The sequence below is a fragment of the Rhamphochromis sp. 'chilingali' genome (assembly GCF_963969265.1).
Source record: "Rhamphochromis sp. 'chilingali' genome assembly, chromosome: 8".
NCBI classification, from domain to species: domain Eukaryota; kingdom Metazoa; phylum Chordata; class Actinopteri; order Cichliformes; family Cichlidae; genus Rhamphochromis; species Rhamphochromis sp. 'chilingali'.
The window spans coordinates 6,607,203-6,627,030 of record NC_137935.1 but is presented as its reverse complement, the minus strand read 5'-3'; the positions used below and the strand labels follow the sequence as shown (position 1 = coordinate 6,627,030).

The 19,828-nt window shown below is 42.5% G+C and overlaps 1 protein-coding gene and 1 long non-coding RNA gene across 7 annotated transcripts; one reads left to right on the top strand and one right to left on the bottom strand.

Moving 5' to 3' along the window:
• Positions 1-11,370: 11,370 nt before the first annotated feature.
• On the bottom strand, positions 11,371-15,739 carry LOC308401831. Its single transcript, XR_013972618.1, has 3 exons — positions 15,622-15,739; positions 12,896-12,988; positions 11,371-12,704 (listed from the first exon to the last, which is right to left on the bottom strand). It is a non-coding gene; the product is annotated as an uncharacterized lncRNA (long non-coding RNA).
• Positions 12,909-19,742, top strand: b3gnt2l (UDP-GlcNAc:betaGal beta-1,3-N-acetylglucosaminyltransferase 2, like). Of its 6 annotated transcripts, none has more exons than XM_080890271.1 (2): positions 12,909-13,114; positions 16,275-19,742. In XM_080890271.1, the coding sequence occupies exon 2, from the start codon at positions 16,431-16,433 to the stop codon at positions 17,415-17,417; it is 987 nt and encodes a 328-aa protein (XP_080746397.1). In that variant the 5' UTR covers positions 12,909-13,114; positions 16,275-16,430; the 3' UTR covers positions 17,418-19,742. The 6 variants fall into 6 exon arrangements, with proteins under 6 accessions (XP_080746397.1, XP_080746394.1, XP_080746395.1 ...); XM_080890268.1 differs by having other exon boundaries at positions 16,071-19,742; XM_080890269.1 differs by lacking the exon at positions 12,909-13,114 and adding an exon at positions 14,660-14,674 and having other exon boundaries at positions 16,071-19,742.
• The last annotated feature ends 86 nt before the right edge of the window (positions 19,743-19,828 follow it).

The window sequence follows — 19,828 nt, the reverse complement described above, 5'->3', positions numbered from 1 at the left end:
GTGGTTCAGTAACAACGTTTTGTCTGTGCCTGTAGAGTGTAAAGCAGCTAACTCCTAAGTATGTTGCAATTTCTTGCATTCCAATAATTATTACATAAGACATCTGCTGTATCACACTTGACCTTAATGTCCAGTCATGAGAAGTGGAAGCAGCAAGACAGATCTGGTCTAAGATGTGGTTCTTGTCTGGTTCCAAAAGTAGTGAATAAAAAAGTTCAGCCAACCATATAAGGATGTATGTAAGGATAATGTATTCACTGTCAAATGACAGTATAATAAGCTCTGTTTACAATTCATGTATATGTTTGTGTTTCTTTCTTTTCCATGCCGTTTCTCATTATGCACAGGCAGCAGATAACTACAGAGGTGAAGAATCCACAAGGCAACTGTTTTAAATAAGCACTGTTATCTTTTGCTTTTTGGGAAGTTGTATGTAAATGTAAATGTGTAAAGACACTGATTGCTGCTCATTTGCATGTGTAAAAATAACCCCTATTACATCTATATAGCAAGTAGCTCATGCATCAGACTGCTCTAAATACTCTGTTTCAGACTTTGGCTCTGTGTGACATCAACGAGAGCAAACATTTTTAATCTGATACGCAGCTGCACCCACCAGCTCTTCCAACTTTCTGTTCAGGCGTGACAATCCATCAAAAGGAAGTTGGCCTGAAACTGGTCATTGTTGACAATTGAATATGGGGAAGCACCAGTGCCCAGTATAAGGTAACCAAGAAGGAATTTGAACTGTGAATCGTGTAAAGTTACTCTAGTGGAGTCCAAGTCCAGTATAAATAAAGTATGGAACTCCAAATCAGAACTAAAGGTTCTTGATTTTTAGGTTGGAACCCATGCAATGGACAGTACGCTTCTGAATATGGAACTCTTATCTGCTGATAATATGCAGACACTGTAATACAATCCTTTAATTTTAATGATCATCCTGTCTCATGCCATTAAGACATTTGAAAACAAATACAAGAACTTTAAAAAGGATTCCTAAATTGTACAGGATGTACAGTGTACAGTGGAGTGAAATTACAATGGAGGTAATGTGCTCAGACTTTTTATGTGCCAGTAGCATTTTGCACAACCTGCAGATGCCTGATGGACGCATGGCTAACCCCACAGTAAAGCATGTTCCAGCCTAGATGTAACAAAGGCCTCAAGGTCTCAAATAGCTGCCTTGATAAAATAGGCTTTATTTTGGCTTACCGTCTCAAATAAAGAAAGCTAGATCTTACAACAGCTCTAACCTGGTTTTCAAGTTTAAGATCTGCTATCCATTTTAACTCCCAGATTAGCAATGATCAGTTAATGTCCTCCTTGCCATACTCCTTTTGTCCTCTAGGGTCAAAAATGACCCCACCTCATTTAAGAGTGTTTTTAAAGTACATAGTATAAAATCTTAATCAATTCTGTGTTACACCTTAGTTTTACTTAAAACCAGCACAACCACAAAATTTCCCTTCATTTTGCAATTTAGGGCCACCAGACCTTGTTTCCATAAAAGTATACCCTATTTTTGAGTGAAAATAAAATGAGACAATAAAATATTAAATTTTTTAGATTATTTTGACTATTTGACTAACCACAGAGTGGTATATGTTGAACTTTAATGAGAATAATCACACCCGCTGTCCTCTGGGGTCAAAACAGACCCAATCTGGTTTGATTGATACTTAAATAATATGCAGCGGATATTTCACCCACTTTTAATTAAAACTTAATTCAAACATTTTGACACTATTTCTTTATTCTATTTCAAATTTAAGTCTGATAAAACAGCAGTCTGGTAAAAAAGAAAAATCAAGTCATCAGTTATTGTCACGGCGGGGTGCGCCGGTGTGAGGAAAGAGGTAGACCCAGATGCAGACACGGTGGAGACAAAACGTAGTTTCAAAAATAAAGCGAGCCTTTATTGGCTGATTGCAGAAGAAAAAACAAGGAACTAGGGAAACTAAGGAGGCTATGAACACTGTGTTAACAAAAAGGCTGTGACACTCAGTGAAAAACTATAACAAAACTGTGAACACTGAGTAAACTAGAAAACACAGAGAAACAATGGAGTAAACCTATGAAAACTGTGGTGAGGTTATCAGACGATCTGACACTGACTGAGTGGAACACACAGACTAAATACACATAAGGAATGATCAAAGGAAGTAGAATCACATGGGGAAAACAGCAGACAACAATTAACATAATGACAGGACACGTGAAACTAAACATAATAAACACAAAACTCTTTCAAAATAAAACAGGAAACATAAGAAGATCCAGACATGACTTGAACTTGACAAACAAAGAACTTAGACATGAAACATGGCAGAATGTAACTAGATAAGCCGAAATTAAACTAGACTAAAAAGAATAACAAAACACCAAGAAACTCAGAATACTGGGTCACATGACCCAGGGCCATGACAGTTATTGAGATTATAGTTAACAACCAGAGTCAGTTGCTTTGGCAGAATATCACAGATGGGTATGTCAAAGTTAATTTAGGTAACTGTTTTTTTAAAACCACTTCAAGTTTTTTACTGGCAGCAAATAATCACATCTGTTGTCCTCTGGAGTCAAAAATTACTCTATCTGGTTTGACTGTTCTCCTCCTTGAATCGCTACCTTATCGTGGTGGAGGGGTTTGTGTGTCCCAGGGATCCCGGGGGCTATGTTGTCTGGGGGCTTTTGCCCCCTGGTAGGGTCTCCCATGGCAAATTGGTCCTGGGTGAGGGACCAGACAAAAAGCGATTCAGAAGACCCTTATGAAAAGGACATCGAGGGAACAGTTTACCCTGCCCGGGATAAGGTTACCGGGGCCCCGCCCTGGAGCCAGGCCCGGGGAGGGTGCTCGAGGGCGAGCGCCTGGTGGCCGGGCCTTAGTCCATGGGGCCCGGCCGGGCACAGCCCGAAGAGGAGACATGGGCCCATCCTCCCGCAGGCCCACCACCCGCAGGAGGCGCCATAGGGGTCGGGTGCATTGTGTGTCGGGTGGCGGCCAGGAGCGGAGGCCCTGGCGGACTGACCCCCGGCTGCCAAGACTGGCAATAGGGACATGGAATGTCACCTCTCTGGTGGGGAAGGAGCCTGAGTTAGTGCGTGAGGTTGAGAGGTACCGGCTAGATATAGTTGGGCTCACCTCTACGCATGGCTTGGGCTCTGGAACCAGTCTCCTGGAGAGGGGCTGGACTCTGTCTCAGTCTGGAGTTGCCCCTGGTGAGAGGCGGCGGGCTGGGGTGGGTATTCTAATATCCCCTCGGCTTGCTGCCGGTACGTTGGGGTTTTTCCCGGTGGACGAGAGGGTTTGTTCCCTGCGCCTTAGGGTCGGGGAACGGGTCCTGACTGTCATCTGCGCTTATGCGCCGAGTGGCAGTTCAGAGTACCCAGCCTTCTTAGAGTCCCTGGGGGGGGGGGGGGTGCTGGAAGGTGCTCCACCTGGAGACTCTGTTGTCCTGCTGGGAGACTTCAATGCTCACGTGGGTAACGACAGCGAGACCTGGAGGGGCGTGATTGGGAGGAACGGCCTCCCTGATCTGAACCCGAGCGGTGCTTTGTTATTGGACTTCTGTGCTAATCACAGTTTGTCCATAACGAACACCCTGTTCGAACATAAGAGTGTCCATAAGTGCACGTGGCACCAGGACGCTCTAGGCCGTAGGTCGATGATCGATTTTGTAATCGTATCACCAGACCTGCGACCATATGTTCTGGACACTCGGGTAAAGAGAGGGGCTGAGCTGTCAACTGATCACCACCTGGTGGTGAGTTGGATCAGGTGGCGGGGGAGGACACTGGACAGACCTGGTACACCTAAACGCGTAGTGAGGGTGTGCTGGGAACGTCTAGCAGAGGCCCCAGTCCGTGAGATCTTCAACGCACACCTCCGGCAGAGCTTCAACAGCATTCCGAGGGAGACTGGGGACATTGAGTCCGAATGGACCATGTTCAGCGTCTCCATTGCCGAAGCTGCTGCATTGAGCTGCGGCCGCAGGGTGGTTGGTGCCTGCCGTGGTGGTAATCCCCGAACCAAATGGTGGACACCAGAGGTGAAGGGAGCCACCAGGCTGAAGAAGGAGTCCTATCTGGCTTGGTTAGCCTGTGGGACTCCGGAGGCAGCTGACAGGTATCGACAGGCCAAGCGGAATGCGGCTCGGGCAGTGGCTGAAGCAAAAACTCGGGTGTGGGAGGAGTTCGGAGAGGCCATGGAAAAAGACTTTCGGACTGCCTCGAAGAGATTCTGGCAAACCGTCAGGCGTCTCAGGAGGGGAAAGCGGTGCTCTACCTGCACTGTGTATAGTGCTGGTGGAGCGCTGTTGACGTCGACTGAGAAAATTGTCAGGCGGTGGAAGGAATACTTCGAGGACCTCCTTAATCCCACTGACACGTCTTCCGAGGAGGAAGCAGAGTCTGGGGATGAGGGGAATGACCCGCCAATTTCCGGGGGCGAGGTCACTGAGGCAGTTAAACAACTCCTTGGTGGCAGAGCCCCTGGTGTTGACGAGGTCCGCCCCGAGTTCCTGAAGGCTCTGGACGTTGTAGGGCTGTCCTGGTTGACACGCCTTTGCAATGTTGCGTGGAGATCAGGGGCAGTACCTGTGGACTGGCAGACCGGGGTGGTGGTCCCCATCTTTAAGAAGGGGGACCGGAGGGTGTGTTCCAACTACAGGGGGATCACACTCCTCAGCCTCCCTGGGAAAGTCTATGCCAGGGTGCTGGAAAGGAGAGTTCGTCCGCTAGTCGAACCTCGGATACAGGAGGAACAATGCGGTTTTCGTCCTGGCCGCGGAACACTGGACCAGCTCTTTATCCTCTCGAGGGTACTTGAGGGCGCATGGGAGTTTGCCCAACCAGTCTACATGTGTTTTGTGGACTTGGAGAAGGCATTCGACCGTGTCCCTCGGGGTGTCCTGTGGGAGGTGCTGCGGGAATATGGGGTGTCTGGCCCATTGCTACGGGCCATTCGATCCCTATACAACCGTTGCAGGAGCTTGGTTCGCATTGCCGGCAATAAGTCGGACTCGTTCCCGGTGGGTGATGGGCTCCGCCAGGGCTGCCCTTTGTCTCCGGTTCTGTTCATAATTTTTATGGACAGGATTTCTAGGCGCAGCCAAGTGGCGGAGGGCTTTCGCTTTGGTGGCCTCAGAATCTCATCTCTGATTTTTGCGGATGATGTGGTTCTGTTGGCTTCATCGGGTGAGGGCCTCCAGCTCGCACTGGAACGGTTCGCAGCCGAGTGTGAAGCAGCGGGAATGAGGATCAGCACCTCCAAATCTGAGGCCATGGTTCTCAGCCGGAAAAGGGTGGAGTGCCCTCTCCGGGTCGGGGATGAGTTCCTGCCCCAAGTGGAGGAGTTCAAGTATCTCGGGGTCTTGTTCGCGAGTGATGGGAGAAGGGAGCCGGAGATTGACAGACGGATTGGGGCTGCAGCTGCTGTAATGCGGACGCTGCACCGGTCCGTTGTGGTGAAGAGGGAGCTGAGTGTAAAAGCGAAGCTCTCAATTTACCGGTCGATCTACGTCCCTACCCTCACCTATGGCCACGAGCTGTGGGTAGTGACCGAAAGAACGAGATCGCGGATACAAGCGGCGGAAATGAGCTTCCTCCGAAGGGTGGCTGGCCTCTCCCTTAGAGATAGGGTGAGAAGTTCGGCCATCCGGGAGGGGCTCAGAGTAGAGCCGCTGCTGCTCCACATCGAAAGGAGTCAGCTGAGGTGGTTCGGGCATCTGACAAGGATGCCCCCTGGGCGCCTCCTGGGTGAGGTGTTCCAGGCATGTCCCACCGGGAGGAGGCCCCGGGGAAGACCCAGGACACGCTGGAGAGATTATATCTCTCGGCTGGCCTGGGAACGCCTTGGTATTCCCCCGGATAAGCTGGAGGAGGTGGCTGGGGAGAGGGAGGTCTGGGCCTCTTTGCTTAGGCTGCTGCCCCCGCGACCCGGCCTCGGATAAGCGGTTGAAGATGGATGGATGGATGGATGGTTTGACTGTTGATAAAGCATAAAGCATAAAAAATCACCCATCTCTGTGTTTCAAGGTTTTATTCAACTTTATTCCAACTCACTACCTGACAATTTCTGTGTTTTGGCATGGTAGGACACCAGGGCATGGGTCTTAGTGAAGGCAAACTTTGATAAGAACCAAGCCGTGTCCAAATTTGGCACAAGGAGGAAGCTCAGGTTTATTCCTCTGTACTGGTCCCGCAGTACAGCTTTCTTTTCAGCAGTTCCAGGCCAAGGGCATATGAAGTAAACAAGTTGTCACAGGTGGTCATTTTCTTTTGGAGACCTTCTCTAATGATAAGGGCAACTTGCGTGCCTGACTGCAGGCCAGCAATGTGCCATCATAGTCTAGCATGTTCCATGTACAGCTGGACCTGGCATCACATACTGCCCATATTTTTATCTCATAGTTCCCCGGTTTACTTGGAATGCCTGTAGTTGCATTCGATCCACCTTTCTTCATCTCTTGTTGTCCCTCCTTGTTTGTCATTGAGTTGGCTGTAGAGCTGGTCATCTACTAATTGGATGGTTGTTGGTTCAACCTCTATGTGCTCCAGTCTGGAGTTCTTACCAAGGTGTCCTTGGGCAACTTGCTGAGCCCCAACTTGGTCTCTGATGCATCCATTGGCATGTAAATGTTAGAAAGCATGATACATGGTGTATAACGCTTTGAGTGCTTGAGTGAGCACTGAAGAGGATTTCAAGTCATCAATACGAGACCTGGCATAGAGTATGTATTTAGGCCATGGTAGATTGTCTCTCTCTGTGACAGTGAAAGACGGCACATGAGACAGTCACGCATCGTCTGTCACTGGGAACGATAGAAGACCAGATCAATATTTCCTCATATGACTGCATATATTCCTATACCTCAGCTGACTCCTCTTTCTTGATTGATTCTTCATCTTCATCATAATTGAAATGAAAGATGTGCAGTCTTCTGACACATCTTCTATTTCAGTTTCACATCCTGAAAAGTGAAGAAACTTCAAGAAGCCCAGTAATTATCTTTCCAAGCTCCCTCAACTACTATGTCTGGATGCCTGAGAGCTTATTTGAACATATTTCAGATTCCTCCTCATCATCATCTTCATCAATTTCCTTCACTTTATACCTTTCTTCCACTTCTGCAGAGAAAGAAGTAGCATGGCGTCTAAATATTGGCTATATTTTCCTTATCTTCTAACCCTGGATCCTCCTCATCAGTTGATTCTTCCTCCTGATTATATTACAGGAAAATATATGCATTGTTCTTCTGGTCATTCCTTTTTGCACAACATGGTAAAAAAAACAAATTAGCACGCAAGCCTCAAGTGCAATGTAGAGCACCTGCCTTCTCATTATACTGCCTGTTTTGTTGTTGTTATGACCACTGTTTGACCCCACACATCAATGATCCAAGATCAAAGATGTTTGAAAGCATTATGGTGTGACAATATGACCCTTTGCACCACTTTGTACTGTCCTCAGAGGACAACAGGTGTTATTAGATTAAATTTAAAAATCCATAAACCAATAAAAATATACAAAACTTATTCTAATCATGCATAGCATAGTATTGAACAACTTATTTTCAGACCATTTGATGAATAAAAAACACATTTTGATGGCAAAAGATTTCTTTGGGGGTCAAAAATTACCCCAGAACAACAGGGGGGTTAAACCGAAATATAGGATAAACGTTCTTAATCTTTCAATTCAGATCAGTATCATTCCAAATGTCTCTTACTATTTAAGATTTTTAAAGGACCGGTACAGTTTAATATCTCATATGTTTTACATGCCACCTTAGAGGCAATGATGCCTTAAGGCAAGTTCTGCTGCTTAGAAACACTAAAAATGTCGTCATTGTAGCTCTATCACCACACAGAAGTAATGAATGTACCCAAGTCACAATAAAATTCATGCAAACAAATGCAACTTGTTTTCTTCACAGCTATGTTAGATTTACAGAATTTATATAATTTCTGATGATATGAAACACAAAAGACCTTGATGATGAGCAAAGCAGGCAACTACCAACAATATGATCCCCATACTCTGCCAGGATAAGCAATGCATCTTATACAACACCACACAGTGTGGGCACTAACAATATATTCTCTACATTTCATTTAGTTTCTTCATTTGTCAGAAAGCTGGACTCATACTCCTGCTGCTCTTTATTTACATTACACTGGGCATTGTGAAGAGGAAACTGCAGCACCAGGATAGTTATAGTTAAGTAAAACAAATCTAAGAACTAGCTAAAATGATTTTGTGAATCTGGAAAACTAGCTAAAAATAAAATATTCTTAGTTTTAGTACTTTTTTTTTAGTTTGGATGCACACGTTTGCTGAAACTTTGGATGTCTAGAAGACTTTGAGTCAACTGATTTCACAAAATTGAATTTTTTTCTTAAATCTCTCCTATGGGATGTGCTTTCCACATATTAATACTTTAAAAAAATGATCAATCATCACATATCAAAATGGTTTATCAGAATTGGGTGTGCCCATTAGGGTAGTGGTGTGCTTCGCCTAGAATTATACGTTGCACAAACAAAGGCACAAAGACTGCTAAAACGTTGGTGTGTAAGTAGTGAAGCCTGTGGTGAATCGGTTTTGTTAAATCGAATCAAACATTCTGGCCAATTCAGCATTATGGAGAAAAAATGTGTAGGCAGAGATGGTTTGTTATTAGGCCCGTGCCAGATACCATCCTGAAAAACGCAGCCATGTTTTTTCTTCCAAAGCTGTTTCTCTGCATCAGTGGAAACCTGTTGCATAGCAGGGAGGGAGGGAGATATGTCACTCTTCAAGTGACAAACTCCTTGTTTGTCACTTGAAGAGTGACAAACTCCTTGTTACTCTTCAAGGAGTTTTGTGTGTGTGTGTGTGTGTGTGTGTGTGAGTGTGCGCGCGCGCGCGCGCGTGTGTGTACGTGTCACCTCCTGCTCAGCTCCTGCTCAAGGAACTACATCCGCCCTGTAGAAACTGGGTTAGGGTTGCTAGTGTGAGCTTGCCACACAGCAACAGCCTTTGGCAGAAGGACAGGATCTAGCAGGGAAGCCACTTTGTAGTGGTGTTGATGCTGTTTTAACTTTAGCCAGTTTTCATGGTTCAGTGAGGGCAACCAACTCAGCAGTGTGCAAGGCTTACATAAAGAAGGCAGAATAACCAGATTTAAAAACTCCATACTGTGTGAAAACTGCATAGCTCACTGGATTCTGACCAGTGGCTGGATGTCGAGATGGTGAACAATCTACAATAATAACAAAATCAGGTTTAAAGGTAATAGGTGTCTCAGAGAGAACTGCATGAGGGGAACATGCTTCATTTAGCACAGAAACACAATTATGCTTCTTCCCTTCTCCAGCAGCAGGCAACATTGTGGACTTCTGTTCTGAATGAACTGAAGTTTTAAATTAAACAAAAAAAGCTTGCTCAGTTTCCCATGCACAATAGTGTGCAAAGTGGTGTTTCCAAAACAACATAGTTGGGGATAAATGTGAGAGACTAGAAGCACATTCCTAGAAAAGACACTTGCTTCTTTGTTACAGGTTTTGCTATTTTATGAATCATTTCAACACAATTGGGTGAAAGGGAGTTGCCCTTAGCTGTGATCACATGACCAAAAAAGTTGATCTGTTGCTTAAGTCTAGAAAGACAGACTTTGTGTCTCATCTGTAACATCACAATGTCAACATCACATTGTTTTTTTATTTGAGCTGCAGATTAAATTCTCAAAATACAACAAGTGAGTTGAAGTGATTTGTCACTCATCAGTTGCAGTGATTCTGAACTCAAATCATTGTAAAAGGTGGAAGCCTCACAGTAGCCGAGACACAGGCAAGTGTGTGTGTGTAACCTTTCCCCTTAAGATTAAGGTAAATGAATACTGCGTCCCAGATAAAAGAATCAGAGAAAACCAGCAAACATCAGGAAGCAGATGAGGAAAGATGGTGTAAGGATTTGGAACATTGGAAGCCGGACTGATCGTGGAACGATCAATCCTGCTTCCCTCAAAGACCCAAAAATGGGGGTAATAGTAGGGCGAAAAGGCAATTTAATGGCTATTGTTGTTGGTGAGGCCTATAATCACATTTTGGGGTAATCAATGAGGTCTATATCATATTTACCTTGAGCCTGCAGTGTCTTAAAGACTTCTTGAAGGGCTGGAATAGCTGCAGCTTTCTCCTGTGATAGAACTAAAGGTGCTATTATTGATAGCGCTACCAACTGAACAGTTCTTTTTGTGTGCACAACAAGAGAGAAAATCCAGTTTGCTGCTCCCTGCATTTAGCACCAGCAGCCAGCAGCCACAGTAGGGTTAAATTCTCTGCAGGTAACATTGTCTTGCTTGAGTCCTTTGGGTGCGGCAAATGAATCATGACTTTTAAATTTGTGGCACTAACCAAAGTCTAAAACCCAGAATGGGCTGTTCAGTAGCCACTGCCACCTGAGCCATTAACATTCGAGGGGTCAACTGGAGGGTCTGCACATTGTTGTCGCGTGTGGTTGACTATGGGAGAAAAACTTGTTGATGTGAAACCCCCGGTGGTAAAAATGTTCTGGTTGTTACTGAGTTGCTACAACAATCCGCCTATGCCACATGCTGTCCAACTCTGTTGTATGGTGGTAGAGGCTATAAAAGCTGCCTTCCAGGATTATCAATCACTGCTACGTAAACTGTTGTATGAAGGTGGAGGCTGAGCAAGTGTAGAAACTGGAGGGGCACAATCAAGTTGTGACACACTGAGGACCTAAGGAAGGATAAAAAGAGGATTTCTCTGAGAAGATTTCTGTTTCTTCCTTATACGTGTTTTTGTCTAGTAGCACATAAAGTAAGCAATATTATGGGAATGGCAATGAGTAGTGGGTCAGATTTGTCTGTGAGTGTACCTTGACTGAAATGTGTATTTGAATCAGTACCCTGATGCCACTACATAGTGATCATATGAAAGGTTATCAAACCGGTCCGCTGACGCTAAATAAGTTTGGTCAGTTTCTACTCCCTTTTATTGTCACCAGTATGTGCAGTGCTTCAATGCTTTTTGCTTTTGACAGTGGGTTTACTCCATCCTATAATGACGTCCAGACCAGATGTCAACACGGAGAAACAAACCTATTTTTATCTGAAATGTATACAAAAATAAGTTGTTTTTGAGGGAGTTTAATTTGCCTTTGCAAATGGATCAAATAAATGATATAATAAACAAATTAATAAATAATAAAGATTTGAAGAACAATACTACAGTATGGATGCTTTATCAGCATCCATACCGATGAGACAAGATAAGATAAACCTTTATTGTCATTGCACAGTCATACATAGTACAATAGTACAATGAGATTGTAAAACTGTCCTATGTCAGCACTACATATAACACAACACGACACCATATGATACATCACAACGCAACACAAACAACACAACACAGTATATTAACTTAGTAAAAAGAAGAAGAAGAAGAAGAAGAAGAAGAAGAAGAGTATGTGTATTGCACACTGTTATTATTGCACATTCATTATTATCGCACCTTGTTATAAATATAAATATTATTATTGTTATTGTTTTAAACATTGTTACCTCCCCCCCAAAAAAGTGCAGGGAGGTAGCCAGTCAAGTCAAGTCAAAGTTTATTTATATAGCACATTTAAAAGACTACTGTACATCAAAGTGCTTTACAATAAAACCGCATTGCGGGCAGAACAAAGAAATAATAGTACAATTATACTTAAAATTGCATTTATGTGGTGTAGTGCAGGCCGAATGAAAGTCAAACTAATTTGTTTCAAAAGCTAAGTTAAAAACAAAAGTACAAGTCAAGAGCAGTAAAAATTAAGAAAAACACTACAGAATAGGAAAAGATAAAATACAATAACATACTATACAAAATAGAAGAATTTGACACCATTTCTCAGTTGGCCCAGTGGCTCACCACCATGCTTCTCTGTATCAAGAAAACCATACAGAGGATGAGGAGAGTGACCTTCGCCAAATTGCCTATCCTGCTTATAAGCCCTAAACAAATAACTTGCATTCTTCTTTTTTGCCTTGACCTCTCACTTCCATACTAGCAGCCTTCATAATTGTTTGACCATTACCCTTTGTATTCACAGATACCATTTCTTTCCTGCAGTATTCTCTCAAATTCTATCCGCTGAACACTACCTTTCTGAGTGCAGGCTTCACACAGTATGTAAGTTGTATATTATTATGAATCAGGTATTGGCCCAGAAATAGTTCAGTTATTCATAATTGTGCTGCAATACCAATACCAACCAAAACCAAAATGCCAATATTGATAAAGGCTCAAATTTGCTTTGGTGATTTTGAATGCATATGTGTACTGTTTTGACAAAGGAGAGCGCCTCTAATTAAATAGTGGTTGATCTCAGCTGCAGAGGCCAAGAGTGTCTGTCTGAGGTTTTTCCAATGAATATATACCCCCTCTGACTTATGATGCAAATTTCTCAGGATTTGGACTTGATTTGATGAAGATTTATAAAGCATGCTTTTATAAACACAAGTAATTAATTTGCTAATTGTTTTCATATCCATTAACAGCAAGTTTAACAAAATTTCCATAAAAGAAGGTGATGGATGTCCTTCAACTTTGTGAGCATTTGCATGGTTTCCATCCGTGTAGGAGTGTAAGAGTGTATGTTTTTTTTTCTTCTTAATGTTTGAGTTGTGTTTTTCTGTCTTAGGCTCAGGCTGAAAAGGAAAAACAAAAACAACAACAAAAACAAACAAACAGTTTTTAACGCCTGCAGAGATGCAATATATTAAAGAAAAAAAAGAGCTCTAGTGATCTGAACAATGTGCTCATGTATCCAGATGATTTTGTCAGTGAACAATTGGTCTTAAATTATTTGTGATGTTTCCGGTCAAACGTTTGAACATACCTGTCTCGTGGGCGTGGTTTCAACATGTGGGAAGGGAACACTTGATCTCATACAGTCCTGCACCTGCATTAAGTGGGATTTCTCCCTCGCCTGCTGAACAGAAACAGGATTGTAAAGCTAAATGATCAGGTTTTGCGCTCCTGCGGATCTGTTTGCGGTACCTGAGGACACTTGGAAACTAATTTGATTTTTTCCTCTTGCTTTACAGTAATCCGATCAGTAAGTATTTTCCGCAACTCATTTATCATTGGTTTCACTTTTGTTTTTAAGGGGTTGTCTTCCGCTTAGGTGTAAAGTTTGCGCAGTTATATAACAATTGAACCAAATCATGCATAAATTAAAATTAAAAATGTCAAACGTTCAAAGTTAGTCTTGTGCTTACGAAACAAAGGCTCTCGCGTGAAAGAAAAAGAGAGGAAGTCCTTTAAGGCATTTTTAATTGTTAGGTTTCTCCTCTCCTCAGCCATCGAGACGTTTCTCCTTTATATCTCTGCTCGCCTCTAATTAAAAACCGGCGAGCAAACATGTTCGCAGGTGCATTTTTTTAGCAGATTCGGCTACAAGCTACTTTTTTCCATCTTTGTCAGTTGGATATCCTTAGAAATATGTTTTAACAGTACACACTTGCACTGATATTATACGTGGATTGGAGAGGTGTTCTTAATTTAACTGCCGTTTAATTGGTTATCCAACTGTGTTGAACACTGGTAAGTCGATTAGGAAGTAGAACTAAATAAGTACTTTAATAAAATAAATAAATAAATGTGTGTGTATTTGTATTTATAGATTGATTCAGGGGAAACATATGTGTTATATAATGTTCTGCCTTAACTAATTAAAAGCCGCTTTTCACCCTTCCTTGTAAAAGGTTTGAAAAAAAATCCTACGAAATGTTTGCAAATTCAACTTTCCGCGTTGGATTAATCGGAACTCGGGAGGGACGTCACTCTCGCGCGCATGATTAGCGAGGAAGAGCCATTCAAGCATCACTGGCAACACAACACAATACTTGATTTTTGCGCTTTAAAACAGCGATGGCCAGGCTGTTCAGTGCAGTCATAAATCCACAACGGTGGCAGTACACATTAAACGTTTACAGCTTTTCTATTGTCCACGTTCACTGTCGCTACTTGAATCATTAACTCGGGGTTGACTTTCAGAGTAGCAAATCCGAGACGGGGGCGGTCACATTCACATTCAAATTCCAGCTGGGAAATGTAAATTCCAATTTATTCACGAATGCATAATTTGGGATAATCTGCTTACATTGAAGTGTTTTATTCAGCATTAAGAGTTCATTGTATTACAGAAACTGCATTAGATTACTAATGATCTTATGGCCCCACCCTCTAGCCTATCATACTTTTTGAAGTTAGGCCTATGGAAAAACAAACAAACATGGAGGTGACTGTTTTTGTGAATCTGTGCTGTATAAGTAACAAAATTTTAACTTAGTAAAACTACATCATGATGCTGTGATCTTTAATAGGTAATAATTTGCTGACAGAAGTGTAATTAGTAATTATGTCACTGAGGCTAACGATCCTGTTGTGTCACCTCAGCATTTAAAATATGTTATCAAGATTAGACCTGGGGCCTGTTCTTCGTACCTCGCTAAGTAAGTTAGCTGGATTAGATTGTTGACGATTTTGCGTGATCCTGGATCGTTCGGTTCCCCGAAGCTCATCCGGGACTTGCTGTCATAGCAACAGAGCCGTAAGCGTAAACCTGCCGAGCAGGTTTACTTTATGTAAACAGGATTAGATCGCGGCCACGCAGGTATGTCCGCTTCATTTATACGAAAGCAACAGCGATATTCCACCACTGTTTCACCATAAATAAATAACATCAATGTAACTAAAGATAATGCAGCACTTGATCCTTTTATTGATGTCACACAGATACATACAGGTCATTTCCTAAAAAAGGGAAATGTACTATTAACATTCTATTACATGTATGTGATTATTACAGATGTAATTCATATTTCAGAGTAGTAATTGTAAATTACTTCGTGTAATCAAGATGAGAGACCACGGCTATAAAAGCGAAGGTGGATTTGGGAAGTCTGTCGCAGCCATGTCCTGTCCGTATACGCGAGCCACCCATTGCGGAAGGTGCAAGATTGATAAGGAGAGTCCTCAGAATTCAGCGTATATTGCGGGATAGACAGGATCCTTTAGCTCAGCGCGACAGTGTGCTCATTGAGAGATATCGATATTCCCGTGAGGGTATTATTTACATAACCAACTTGTTGACGAGGGGGTGCAGGACCACCACCTGTCTTTTTTTCCTCTGCCCTTTTCTTGGTTGCTGTTATGAACAAACTAACAGAGTATTACAGGCCAGTATTACCTTGCCAAGAGACGAAAAGCAATCTAAGAGATAAATATTACCATTCTGTAGAATACTCCTGTATTCCACTTTTACTTGTTCCCTGTTGTGGCTCTAATGTGAAAGGGGATATAATATAACATATTATAATATAATATAATGCCATATGATATTGGACAATATAGTGTCATATGATAGATCTACCCTACCGCCTACTGGTGTTGGCCAGAGGGGCCGATGGCGCGATATGGCAGCCTGGCTACAACCGTAGCTGCCTCCACCAGTGTGTGAATGTGGGAGTGAATGAATAGTGGTATCGTAAAGCGCTTTGGGTGCCTTGGAAAGCGCTATATGAACCCAATCCATTATTATTAGTATTATTATTAAATTACCTGCGAGTTTGATTTGTCAGCAACTTTCTGGCAGCCCTCTCTCCTTGCTTCTGCAGCCTTTGCAGTTTTCTCTTGCGTTTTAATTAAACTCTGAAACTCCTGAAATCCCTCACTCATGAGTTCTTGCTCTGCTGCCGGAAAATACCGAGCGCGCCCCTTCGACATTTTCGCCGACCAATCAGCGGGTTGCCGATCAATGTTTCTACTATCGATGCGTAGCCCCTTTTACGACACCCAGTGATGTCACATTACTGCGTCCAGCTGTACTAATCGTCAACAGCAGGCGTGTTCGGGGAACCGGATTAGGCAGATCAAAATCTGCCTTTTAAAAAATTCAAATAAGCTGCCCTATATACATTTCTATTTTTAAAGAGTGAATGCATTTCTTTTGAGGTTGGGCCCTTTTTAGTTTCTGATGTAATATTGCTTTTTTTGCCCCCTGTTGACAGGTACTTCCCGTTTGTAACCTACTGAGTTGGTGTAACCTGGAATACAGCATATTGTCCAGTCCCCATGAAAGATGACTCATATCTAGAATGGCACAAGTCGCAGCTTTGCTTACTTACCTCAAGTCAATTACGCGTATTCAGACATTCAGTGTTATGGTTCTTTTCTTCTCTTTAATTTTAATCGTTTTCTACATGACTGTCCAGGTGGAGACCACCCACAGTTTACGGAGTGTAAGAACACAATTTCCCCAACAGAAGGGCATTACCAGGCATGTTCATTTACACAATGTTTCAGCTGGCTTCAGACAGACCATTCCTAAAAGCAGAGCTTACTGGAACCATTTACTGTACTCAGCCCTGATGAATCTGGACAAGGGAGGAAACCCATTCAATCAAAACTCTAACTGGTCTAACTGCAGGCTGACAAATCAAGAGTTTCTGCAAATCAACGTGCATGACTTCAGCTCCTACCCTGTCCAATTTCGGGATTTTCTGGAGGGGATGAACTGCAGGACTGCCCCAATTCTGATTGATCAGCCCAACAAATGTGGTTTCAGTAAAAGGAAGACGGAGAGCCACACCTTGTTGCTTTTTGCCATCAAGTCATCTCCCAGAAACTTTGAGCAGAGGCAGGCAGTGCGAGAGACGTGGGGCCGAGAGATGACGTATCCAAATGGACTCAAAGTGCGTATGGTGTTCCTTCTGGGGAGCTCCCCACCACAAGATCCTGACCTGACCCCACTGCTGTCATTTGAAGCAAAACTCTATGGGGATATCCTGCAGTGGGACTTCCATGAAACATTTCTAAACCTGACGCTCAAAATGAACATGTTGCTCGACTGGACATTGAAAAGCTGTCCTCATGTCTCCTTTGTCTTTAGTGGGGATGATGATGTATTTGTCAACACCCCAGCACTGGTCAGGTACATCGAGTCTCTCGAGGCTTCTAAAGTATCTAGTTTGTATGCTGGTCAGGTTATAAGTGCTGGAAGTCCCCTCAGGGACTCAAATAGCAAATACTACATCCCTATGAGCTTCTACGATGGCCCATACCCTCCTTATGCTGGTGGAGGTGGCTATCTTATCTCTGGATCTTTGCTAGAATCCCTCTATTCACTTTTACACATCATTCCTTTCTTCCCCATTGATGATGCCTATGTTGGGATGTGTTTCATGGCTTTAGGGATTTCTCCTGAGGCACACTCAGGATTTCAGACATTTGATATCAGAGCAGAAGATCGTGAGGATCTCTGTGCATATAAAAACCTTATTCTGGTTCACCAGAGGTCCCCACAGGAGTTAAAAAAGTTGTGGAAGGGGATTAACAGCTCCCTGTTGGCTTGTTGAACGGGACTGGTTATGAAGATGGCAAATAGTGACTGCACTTGCATATTAAAGATTTGTTTCTCCACTAATGTACTATTCATGGTGTGGAGCAGGGAAATTATTTTACTGCTATTGTTAAATAATTGTCATTATTACCATTGCATTAATAATATAATCTGGAGTTTATATTGCATTCAAGGGTTGAACAGTGTGTGTCTTTCAGAAAGGCTAAAAGTAACAGGACAGGAAACAGGCTTGGAGAGTTTTGCAGAAGTGAAAGTTATTTTGAGCAGCAGGCTAAGACGAGGCTTTAACAATGTAACAGATAGCTTTAAGAAGGCCTTAAGATGTTATGCATACAGTTATTATGTTGACCTTGTATTTCAGGTGCAGTTATGACTATTTTATACATATTGCATTTTTTGATATGAGTTATTGAAGTTATTGAAGGATTGCACACGCTTACAGACACAGAGTTAAGAAACACACATGACAGTATTGATTCCAGGCAAAAGGCCTCAAATTCATTTAGCTTTTTGACTAAACTTAAAGAAGGACCAAAGAGGAAGGAAAGCATATATTTTGGTTAAGTCTGATAAACTAGAATTAGAAGGTATTGTTAAATTAAAAGGAGCAAATGAAATAAAAAGGCTATACCAAAAACGGGTTATAACATAGGAAATGTGAGGTTAAAATGAAGTTAACACATAGGAGTTGTTTTTAGGCAGCATTTAGCTATGATGAAATGTATACAGGAGTAATTGCTTATATGCTTAAACTTAATTGATTAAAGTGGTTGTTTTTCTTTTGGAGCTTTTAGTAGAATAGGCTGGTTCTAATGATTTTTTGTTAAAAGGTGGACAGTTTGTGTACAGGAGGTCGATGATCAGATAGGAAAATAGAGCGAGCAACCGGACGTGAAAGCAGGGCTTAAAGAGTTTTAAAGGGATGAGTAACGTTGAAGAATATATATAAATATAAGTCAATAAGTTAAGAACATAATTAGGATCAGGCTTTTGATTACAGAGTCCCAAAAAGGATAAGTTAGGGAGATGCAGGAAAAGGTGTTTTGTTTCCTTTGCAGAAGATCGATCTCGGCGACCACAGGAGGGGCGAGGATCCTGGAGATCTCGAGGTCCGAGACCACCAGAGAGGGACCGAGAAAACCTAAGCTTACACATGGAGTGTTCTCGAATGGGAGCTGGTTGAGCCAGAGGACGGCTAGAGAGGGTCTGAGCGAGGACACAATGTATTGCGACCTCTGGTGTTCCAGAGGTCGAGAGAGGGAGTGTGGAGCAGGGAAATTATTTTACTGCTATTGTTAAATAATTGTCATTATTACCATTGCATTAATAATATAATCTGGAGTTTATATTGCATTCAGGGGTTGAACAGTGTGTGTCTTTCAGAAAGGCTAAAAGTAACAGGACAGGAAACAGGCTTGGAGAGTTTTGCAGAAGTGAAAGTTATTTTGAGCAGCAGGCTAAGACGAGGCTTTAACAATGTAACAGATAGCTTTAAGAAGGCCTTAAGATGTTATGCATACAGTTATTATGTTGACCTTGTATTTCAGGTGCAGTTATGACTATTTTATACACAATGCATATCTGTGCTTATTAAAGAGTTGGAGCTCGGTCAATTAATTGGGGGTTGGAAGCTTTGTTCGGCGCGATGTCCGGACAATCTATTGTGCAAGTGACTTGGAGCCATAGAAGGAATTGCAATACATGCTTACAAAACACTTATATCAGGTCATTTTATATTAAGGTTTTAGTAGAGGTTCTTGGTTAAAACATTTATTTAGTAGAAGACATACATATAGTCTCAGTGAGCCTCTGGTCTGGTGAAAGGTCAGAAGTGCAACAGGTGAATTGAGAAAGAGCATGTGAGGTCAACACACACACACACATGAGTTAGATTTATTTAGAGGAGAGATTAGTCATGTCTCGGCAAGAAAGAGGAACAATTCACTTTAAGACAAGAACGGAAAGTACCAGCCATGAAAATAGAAGATGATCTTCTGGGTTAAAAGTCATTGTGGTGTTGATCTGATCTATGTATAAAATGTATCTGTGACGCATGAAGGGGCGTCAGTAAATCAAACCCTGATGCTATAAAATATCTGTTCATGCTTTGATTAAGTTGAAGCTCAATTGCTGTCGGCGTACAGAGTGTCTTCCCACACGTGTGTATTCATTAAAAATCATTGTTTGACCAAGAGCTTCTGGACCATGGGTGGTTTGTACTCTCCTTCCTCAATTTTGAACCTTAACAATGGTTTTGCAGAGTTGATTTTCTATAGACCATCTTGCCAGCAAAAAAAGAAATGTATTGTGAACAAAATTAAGTTGCCGTAAAGCAGCTTGATTTTGTTACCAGACTGGGTGTCATCATGGAAAGGCATTTGATTGCCCATTCAGGCATTAAATCAC

Bases quoted from the DNA above. Each gene is read 5' to 3' on its own strand.
- b3gnt2l (XM_080890268.1), top strand. From the start codon at position 16,158: ATGGCACAAGTCGCAGCTTTGCTTACTTACCTCAAGTCAATTACGCGT.